At 33.4% G+C, this 10,724-nt stretch overlaps 1 protein-coding gene across 1 annotated transcript; it reads right to left on the reverse strand.

Annotated features, from left to right (window-relative positions):
• Positions 1-5,777: 5,777 nt before the first annotated feature.
• Positions 5,778-6,843, reverse strand: TAAR1 (trace amine associated receptor 1). Its single transcript, XM_016124613.2, has one exon. It carries the CDS (start codon positions 6,789-6,791, stop codon positions 5,778-5,780), a length of 1,014 nt encoding a protein of 337 aa, XP_015980099.2. The 5' UTR covers positions 6,792-6,843.
• Positions 6,844-10,724: the final 3,881 nt, after the last annotated feature.

Here is a 10,724-nt window from a genome sequence, read left to right on the forward strand (position 1 = left end):
ACAGGACTGATGAAGAGAATTCGGATGACTCAATTACTCATTAATTAATTACATTAATCTTCCACTTTTGCTTTTTTACATAGAACTAGCCCTTTCATCTAGCTGTACATATTTAAATTTAGATTTGTGATAGTATGATCTACATATAATGTTTTGCTGTGTTTTATTTTATTGTAATATGAACCATGGAAGGAAAAGCAATGAATAGTCTATGTGTTTTTCCTTATTTCCCAAACTTTTATTTTTCTGTGCTTAGGAGAATCTACAGACAAAATTAAAACCTTTAGCCATTTAAAAATAAAGTTATCAACACATTTCAAGCATATGATATCACCGTTTGTAAACTCTTGTGTTTGTTAAAAGTAAAATCTTGTGAGAATTGCTAATAACAGTAATTAAATGTGTTGATTGGGTATTTATCAATGCTCACTGCTCTTCATTTACAGTTTGAGATTTTGAAGCTACAATTGGATTCCACAGTCCACAGAGACAAGTATAAGTAGCATTTCTCTCACTTTGCTCTTATTTGCCAAACTTCCGAGTAAATAGAGACCAGAGGGCATCATTAACACATCATCTGTTCTGGCTCGGTCATGCTAGAAAATCATTTCACACTGTAAGTCATTGGGGAGATAATTGTACTTAGTGAGGAAAGAAAAACATTTATCACAGAACTTTATTTGAGAAACCAAATGTTTGGGGAATTCTCAGACTATTAAGCAAAAGCAAAGTATAAACCTGAGAAAGAAAACTTTAGCTGATGCAAGAGAGGCAAGACATATTCAATATATGTACATATTCATAAAGAACACAAATTTATTGCCAAAATTAAACCCATATAGGTACATCTGCTTCAACTTGGCCGAAGATAAAAGTACAAATTCCATAGTTCTCCCATGGTTGGCCTCACTTCTTAAAATAGGAAAGGGTAGATTTTGCAGCCAGACACACTTGGGCTCAAATCTGTCTCTAACTTCTATTGCTTTATCTTCTTGGATACCTTATATTTCTTATTCATTTATTCCTTAGAAAACATGCATAGAGTGACTTCTCTGTGCCAGGTGTGGTACTAAGCATAGGGTATAATGATGAATAAAGCACGATGCCTAACTACGGTAATTCATAGTGCAGTAGAGGCAGCGGGCATTTTAATATAAACAGTAAGTGCATCGATAGAAATGCATAGGATATTTTGGGAGTTCAGAGAAAGATGCCTACCTAGCCCGAGGAGATTATAGATTATTTCCTGGAGAGATAACCCAAAAGAGGAGTTTTTTCAAATAAGTAAATGTCAGCTAGTTAAGGGGAGGTAGAGTGGGAGAGGAGGCCATTTCAGGCACTAGGGGGCTGCAGGACCAAAGGCATAAAGGAGAGAAAGCACAGGAGCTACAATGAGAGCTAGTATTTTAACCCAGGCTCATCCGGTTCCAAAGTCTGAGGATGTGCCTCAGTGCTTTGGGATTCTGCTCTATACTAAAGTGCTTGGGGCTTACACAAAGTGTTCATCCAAAGTCATTAGCTAGGTAGATAAGTTATTTTGCAGATAGATATCAATATTATGTATGATATGTAAATATATAGTTATTTTATATGTATATATACACACATTTAATGTGTTATAAAAATTCCCACAGTCTTTCAAACATATTATATGCCAAACACTGACACTCTGCAGACTAACAATGTGAAAATGTGTCACCAGGTTAATTGCCTTCAGTGTAGACTTTGGAATAAATCTTTGGCTATATTTTTTTTGCATAATTGTAATTGTAAAACAATATGTAATGTTTGCCTATGTCAGCTTTTCTGAGTCAGCACCACCTTAGCACATAACAATAAAATAATAGGAAATAATGCTAATAATGTCTGTTCGCTGAGTGTTTTTACGTGCAAGGCCCCATGCTAGACCTTACGTCTCACCTAATAATTAACAGTCCAATGAGGTAGGTGATACCATTCTTCTCATTTTGTGGGTAAACTAAGGCTTAGAGGTTTTAAGTAATTTTGTTCAAATAATAGCTGATAAATACTGGAGCCGGAGTTTAAACTCATGGCATCTGATTCCCAAGCTTGCCTCTTCATCACAGATCATCTTCTTGAAATAAGGGCTGAGTATCCACGTTATTTATTTATAGTTATATCATAACTTTCCAGTGGCAGCCAGGGTTGAAAAACATTACTTTAATACATCACATAGTGAAACTGTTGACCGGTAAACAAATTTTAGAGTTTATCATCTCTATTATTGCTTACCTGACATATTTATGAAGAGAAAAGTTTGCCATTGAGAAAACATTGAGAGTGGCTTAACATTAAGCCTCTAAGTCACTTTAATTGATAAATATGCTGATAACTTTTAGTTTGTCTGAGTCAATGATTTTTTTCTCCTAGGAAAAATTAAAGACAGGAACAAATTAGATATTAAGGCTGATATGAATTCACAATAGACCAGCCCCACTCATTCTAATCGAGTTAGAATATTGGAGCAGCATAAATTCACTGGTAACTTAAAGACTTGGGAAAGGGGTTTTAGGATGTGGAAGAAAAGGTCAAGACCTGTCAAAGACAAATTTATTTTCTTACATTATCTAGATTATTTGAGTGCAGCATTCAAAATATTTCTGAATAATTGTTTTGTTGGTACACTTTATCATTTGCTAAATTTAAAAACGCAAATCATTCTTTGTATATCTTTACACATTTAAGTTCAAGTTTAAGTTCTTATTGACTACGTACAACTAAACAGAAACTATGACTCAAGAGAATCCAAAATGAGCTGGCATTTATATGGTTCGCCCTACTTGGCAAGTATTTATGATCTTCCAAAGATTGGATTATTGGCTTCGAAAACCAAGTTTTAAATCAGGATGGAACTTTCTAGTTCCATGATCTCAAGATGGCATTATTTTTATTAACAATAAATCAGTACCAATAAACTTCTTTGCTAGTGTGTTTATTTTCATTTTTTCCTGAGTAGAAATGTACACGAATACTACTCTTTGAAAAGAGAGTGGAGAATGAGGCTGTTTTGGTTGGAAATTGTCTGGACTTGCAGAAGGAGTATCATGTTGTTGCAATTACTTTCTTGATGTTTACAACAATATAGTATATCAAGCTAAGGCTCTTTCTGTAGATGCAACCAAAAATTATTCTCAAAGGGAATTTATGAGAAGATTGTCTTTCCTCATAGAATCCATTAGAGACTGGATAACTTAGTTTGGAAATGGGCAGACAGTTAGCAAGCTCTGGAGTCTGGGAAGCAAGAATGACAACAATACCAAGAGCAGTGTGGTCGTGATTTTACCACGTGGATAGAATGGAAACGCGCATGTTTTTATTGTTTTCTGCTAACCATTCTGCTAAAGATCATTGTCTTTGCTCCTCTGTTAAAGATTCAAATTCTAGAGAAAGACTTTCTGAACATTGTAGCTTGCTTTATCCACCCATCTGTTTAGTTGAGGGGAAGGGCAGGGGACCAATCTTCTTATTACAGTTCCAATAGACTATAGCTAGTTGAAATGGAAAATTTCTCAAAAGCTAATTAGATTCCAGGTAGAAAATGGTCTTTGGACAACCAAAAAAACAAAATACCTTCTGCGGTGAATGGAAGCTAGAGTAAAGCAGGCAATATGGCCAAACAAAGTTTCGCTGAGAAGTTAGACTATAAGTTATCTCTTATTATGAGTATTAAAAACAGAGGCTACAAAGAAAGATAGATATAGGGGTTTTAGTGCTGAGTTAAAAAAAAAGGTAGAATTATCTGAATTATGATCTTGTTCCAAGAAAAGTGTGGAATCAGTATTAAAAGCTAAACAGTAATTTAAAATAAATGTAAAGCAGGATGAGCCCTATCACTATTATTGCTTATACTTTTGCCATCAGTATTACTCCCGAAATTCTGACTAATGAAGTACAGCAAAAATATATATAAACAAGAAGCACAACTGTGGAAGAGGAGATAAAACAGCATTGTTTGAAGATAATACGATTATGTATAGTGAAAACCCAATTGAAAAGCTAAAATAAAATTTTACTACATACCAGCACTAATGGTCGCAGAGAAAATATAATGGCTTAAAAGAAGATTTAGTCACAATAGGCAAAAAATGCACATAAAAGTGCAAAACATCTAGGAATAATCTTAAGAGGAATGTGTGGAAGGAAATGAAGAACAGCACAGAAACTTGCTGTAAGGTACAGAGAACTGTCTAAATGCTTTTGTTCCCTTTTTAAAATTTGACAGAATGTTCTCACAGGTGAAAAAAGTCAAGAAAGTTTTTGAAATTGGGAGTGATTAGGGGCAACTTGTCTTACTCTATTCTAAATGAAAAAGATAACTCAGAGTATTTTTTAAGTAGACTAGAACAAAAATCTAGTCAGATCAATGAAATAAAATATGTAGCCCCAAAATAGACTGTAACAGATGGAAGGATTTAACAGATCTTCAGAAGATCATCAGGTTTTTGAACAGAAATTTACATGCAGGAAATGTGCATCTTAGTTTCATTTTAAATTAGCTGCGTTGCCCTAACTTACTCATGAGCCTAAGTCACTACTATTAAATAACTAAATCCAAACCCCTGGTGCTCCTCAATGTGAAACAGGTTTCAGGAAGTCTGTATGAGAAACAGCTCAATTATAAATCTATGCTTATAATTTAGAATGTTTGCCCATTTCCTTTTAAGAGATCTTATTTGAAACCATTGTTTGACTGTTTGTTTCTCTTTTTTTCTTTCTTTCTGAATATGTCATTCTAATAGGCATTTAATGGTTATTCCGATTATACCTCTTGTTATCCTTAAGATTTAGCTGCATTGATGGATGATTGCCTCTCTTTCAATATAGCCTAGAACCCAACAAGTGAACTTGTTTTTACTTCATACAGTTTATATTTTGAGTCCTACCATACCTTGCATAACCTTTAAATATGGTGGGATCCTTCAAGACATTTTTATGAGCTGAAGTAGAAGGTAACAGGCAGAAACTTGATTTAATTTCTTTTTTTTTTAAATAATTAAAAGCACCTAAGTGGTCAACAATAGGGAAGTGGTTAAAAAATATCTTTGTACATCCATACAATGTACTGTTATATAGTCACCAAAAAAAAATGTTTTTTTTTAAAGAATTTTAAACATTACAGTTCTTTCAGGAGGTGAGAAGTAAATTATATCTTTATTTTTTATTTCTATACAGTGTTTGATTTTTATTTTTCCTTTATTTTCTAAATTTCCTACAGTATGGGAATCAGCAAAACTTATTGTAAAAAGATGAAAATCAAGATTTTAAGAACTGGAATATATATTAATAAGGATTCATGATAAATAACAAATTATACATAAATAACTATTTAATAAATAACATTTAATGTATATTTTTAGTTGGTTTTATAAAAAGACAAATAGACTCAAACAAATGAATGACAAAGTCACTCTAACTTGCATTTTCAAATGAAGCCCCATATTTCCTACCATTGAACAACTGAGTAAGGTCCCATTGTTAATTTAATGGCAGTTCATGTAAAAGCAGAAAAGGAATTTTTTTAAATATAGGACCTTAAATTCTAGACTTTCAAAACTTGATATGTATATTAAGAATGGCAAAGATCATATCTACTACATCCCAAACAGAAACAAGATACAAGCATCACATCTCATTATACATTCTTTGACTCAAATAATTGATAAAAGACCCTGCAGTTTGTACATGTGGTTGGTGATGTTGTGCTCATAAATATGATCATCATTTGTTTTGCAAGACAGTAAAGTATTATAATGCTATTAACTTGATTCTAAAAATAATTTACTCCTAGATGAATCTTTTTGGAAAATTTTTCCAAATAGAATCATTTTCAGTGCCCTTCTGAACCATGGATAAAAAAATGCATAAACCATTGGATTAAAAGTAGAGTTCAAGTAGCCAAACCACATCAATGCATCATTCAAGGTGGGTGGAATAGTATAGTCCAGAAAAGGATCCATGACTGTACAGACAAAGAAAGGGCACCAGCATATTAGGAAAACTCCCATTACAATTCCTAAAGTCTTTGTTGCTTTCCTGTCTTTGCTTCGTGAAATTCTGTTTTTCTCTTCTAATCCAATTTGAAGTTTTGGATTTGAATCATTAATTGATCTTGCCTGCCCTTTAGCAATAAAATATATTCTATAATAAACACACAACATAATAGATCCGGGTATATAAAAAGAAGTCAAAAAGGTCAGTATCCCAGATGTTTTGCTGAAGAAGACAGAGCAACCCCCTATGCAGTGAGTGTGTTTGTAAAGCATCTGCTCAGTTCCTTTGATGTTTAGCTCCAGAAAGATAATTCCAAATGCAAAAAGAGCAGGAATACTCCAGCTAATGAAGATCATCACAAAAATAACCAAGATACTGATCTTGGCTTTGTATCTCAGTGGGTCACACACAGCATAGTAGCGGTCAATGGAAATGAAGGACAAGTGGAAAATGGATGCTGAGCTCAGCGTAATGTCAGTACCAGTGTGAATTTTACAGAAGACTTCTCCAAAATACCAGCAGCGGTCAACAGATCTCACCATGCTATACGGCATGACCAGGCATCCCAGCAGAAAGTCCACAGTGGCCATGGATTGAATGAGCCAATTAGTTGGGGTATGAAGTTCCTTGAAGTGTGATATGGAAATAATAACTATCAGATTGCCAAACAGTGTGGTCAGAATTATGATCATCATCAAACTGTATAGAGAAGCACGGACATCATTTGACCAGTTCCTTGTCACACAGGAAATATTAATTATATTGTGGCAAAAGGACATGTTTTTTGAGGGCTGTCCACCACTTAATTCTTCCTTTGTGTGTTGAGGAATCTTTCTTTGAAATCCATAATTGGGTTAGAGTCCTTTCTTTTATTTCCATATGCCTATCCCAGAAACCTGGGGCGGGGGGGGGGGGGAGAGTGAATCATTGGCAATTTGATTCCTTTTACTTCTAACACATTTACCTATTACTTCTGGTTGAAAATAATTATTTTGGGAAAAGCTGTTACTTCTAAGTTTAGTTCAATGGTTCAGTTCAACAATTTTTTAACATCTACATGATGTCAGACACTGTGCTAGAAATGAAAAGCTAAAATTATTAGGTTGAAATAAATAAAACTGAACTTTTATAGGTTAGAGAGTATCAAATGATAAAATTTTTATATGCTTTAATCACTAGAAACAGTTTTTGCACAAAGGAAAGTTTTGTGAAAGAGACTTACATTCTAAAGAGTAGATACCAATTGCCAGAAAGTATGGAATTGAAATATCTTAGTGAAAAAAAAAAAGTAAAATATTTGAAATGTGCCACTAATGGTTGCTTATGCACTTAATCATATATATCTTATTTTATAATGGATTGTAATGGAAAGAAACTTACATGTTTACTTCCAGTTTGCCAAGCAATTCTACATGTATAGTGTGCATTAGTTTTTTTAACATTTTTATATCTATAATATCAACATCACTCTTTATAAGGAAGACATGACAATTTTACTGGCAAGAAATTGAAGCTTAATTTGTAAAACATTGAAGCTGGAATATGACCTGATGTCTCAAATACTAATACCGTTTCTTTTTCACTAATCTAATTTTTTTCCACTGCAGAAAGGATCGACTCAGCTAAATTATTTTTTAAGAACATTAAGCTTTGAACTTTCATATAAGAATGTAAGCTGTCTTGAATAATGGCAACTACTTGTGGTTCAAATTCTTAAGGATTTTAAATATGCAGACCAACATGTATGGTAAGAAGTAATGTGACATGCAGAAAAGCAGAAAAGAGCACTGAGATGAGAACCACATCATAGTGGTTAAACATATAATTTACAAATTGATTCTCCCAGATTAATCTGGTACCCACCTGGCACTGTACATAGTTATAACAATATTTTTGACTATATTTCCTATGCTGTACTTCACATCCCTGTGACTATTTGGAATTACCAATTTGTACTTCTTAATCCATTCATTTTTTCAGCCATCCTCCACCCCCTTCTCAAAATCTGGCCATCATTAGTTTGTTCTCTGTATCGGTGAGTCTGTTTTCATTTTGTTTGTTCATTTATTTTTTTCCTTAGATTCCATACATAAGTGAAATCATATGGTATTTGTCTTTCTCTGTCTGACTTATTTCACTTAACGTCCAGGTTGTCAAAAATGATAAGGTTTCATTTTTTATGGCTAAATATTCCATTGTACATATGGACCACCTCTTCTTTAACCAATTGTTTATTGATGGGCACTCAGGTTGCTTCCATATTTCAGCGAATGTAAATAGTGCTGTAGTGAACATAGGGGTGCATGTATCTTTTCAAATTAGTGTTTTGGTTTTCTTTGAGTTAATACCCAGAATTGGAATTGCTGGATCATAATGTAGTTCTATTTTTAATTTTTTGAGGAACCTCTATACTGTTTTCCATAGTGGCATAGTGGCTGTCCCAATTTGCAATTCTACCATGAGGGTTCCCTTTTCTCTACATCCTTGCCAACACTTGTTGACTTATTGATGATAGCCGTTCTGACAGGTATGATTTCAACTTGCATTTCTCTGATGATTAGTGACACTGAGCAGCTTTTCATGTCTATTGGCCATATGTATGTCTTCTTTGGAGAAATGCCTATTCGGGTCCTTCACTCATTTTTTAATTTTTTTTTTTTTTTTTTTTTTTTTTTTGGTGTTGAATTGTATGAGGTCTTCACAAATTTTGGATATTAACCCCTTATCAGATGTTTCATTGGCAAATATCTTTTCCCATTCATTAGGTTGTCTTTTCATTTTGTTGATTGTTTCCTTTGCTGTGCAGAAAAATTTTAATTTGATGTAGTCCTATTTGTTTATCTTTTGTTTCCCTTGCCCAAGGAGGTATATCAGGAAAAAAAGAAGAAGAAGAAGAAGAAGAAAAAACATTACTAAGAGCAATGTCAGAGAGTTTGCTACTTCCGTTGTCTTCTAGTTTATGGTTTTGAGTCTTATTCTTAAGTCTTTAATCCATCTTGAGTTTACTCTTGTATGTGGTATAACAAGGTGGTCCCGGCTTTATTTTTTTGAATGTATCTTTCCAGTTTTCCCAACAGCATTTATTGAAGAAACTGTTTTTACCTCATTGTGTATTCTCGCCTTCTTTGTCATAGATTAAATGATCATATAGGAGTGGATTATATTCCTGGTCTCTCTAGTCTGTTCCATTGAGCTATGTGTCTGTTTTTATGCCATTACCATGTTATTTTGATTACTACAGCTTTGATATACTAAGTAGCATAATACTTCCATCTTTGTTCTTCCTTCTCAAGATTGCCATGGCTATTTGGGGTCTTTTATGGTTCCATAAAATTTAAGGGGAATCACAATTTATAAAACAGATAAAAGTAAAATTTCTTAAAACAAATATGCCAACTTCTACTAGGCCTCCTTCTAATGCATCTCTGAAAAACCCTAAGGGACCCAGTTTAAAAATGCCCATGGGACCCAGTTTAAAAATGCTCTTTTTCTTTCTATTTGATTCTGTAATTCTCAGTTAAATTTGGAATTTGCAATATATTTTGCAATATACATGGTACATATGTATATGAGAGAGAGAGAGAGAGAGAGAGAGAGAGAGAGAGAGAGAGAGAGAGAGAGAGAGAAAGAGAGAGGAGGAGGAGGAGGAGGAAGAGGAGGAGGAAGAGAGAAAGAGTTTGGAAGAAGAATGTAAATTTTTGGCAATCAATAAACAATCTATCACTATGTTGCGAAAATGCTAGAAAATAGCAACAAGTCTTAGAATTCCAGGAGTTTGCCTTCCTTTTTATCTCTTCCACTACCTTTAGGCTGACAATTTAAATCAAAATCACATAGAAATATAAATTTATCCAAAACAAGAAATGGAAGAATAGAATATTAGGTACTAAAATGCATATTTTAATACATTCGAAACGCCTCTCCCCCAACCCCTTTCTGCCTTCTATTCCCAGGTAGAAATAGATTCCTACTAAATAAATCTGTAAGATTTATTTTAATAGATATCCAGGCCTGTTTCATAACAAAACACAGAGTACACTAAAACTAGGTTATTTGAACTAAGCAATATTTAAATTATAATTAAAATTTTACTAAAAGAATGATGAGTTTTTTTACTATGCACTTGACTGAGATGAATAAAAGCAACAATAGTGTATCTAAGTTAAGATTTAGTTTAAATCAAAAAGGATGATGATAATAGGATACAATGCAAATTTTGTTAATTAAAGATTTTTGAAATGAAAAAATAAATTTTAAGAAAATACTTAACATTAACCTGTAACTTAAATTCTCTACTGTCACTAACCTCCAATTATAATCAGCGTTGGTGAGGGGTGACAAGTTAATTTTCTTGACTGGATCACATGATGCATAACTAATCATTTAATTTTATAAGCAGGATTCGGCCTGGTTAGTACTTGGATGGGAGACTACCTAGGAAGACCAGGTACTGTAGGCATAGAAAATAAAAAATAAAGGATTATAAATTGACAAGGTCCTTGCAATCTGTGAGGTCAACCAAGGAAGGGTTGCCTCGTCAAATAAATAAATAAATAAATAATTTGATTTTAGAAAGTTTCTGCGGCAGCATTTTTTAAAGTTTAAAATGCCTGTGTTGTTTGACCCAGCAAAAGTTTACTGCAATCGTTCTTGTAACAACAAAGGCAAAAAATAAAAGTCTATTGATGTATGTATATCAGTAAATATGCATG

This window comes from Rousettus aegyptiacus, unplaced genomic scaffold (genome assembly GCF_014176215.1).
Source record: "Rousettus aegyptiacus isolate mRouAeg1 unplaced genomic scaffold, mRouAeg1.p scaffold_m13_p_1, whole genome shotgun sequence".
In the NCBI taxonomy this organism is placed as follows: Eukaryota; Metazoa; Chordata; class Mammalia; order Chiroptera; family Pteropodidae; genus Rousettus; species Rousettus aegyptiacus.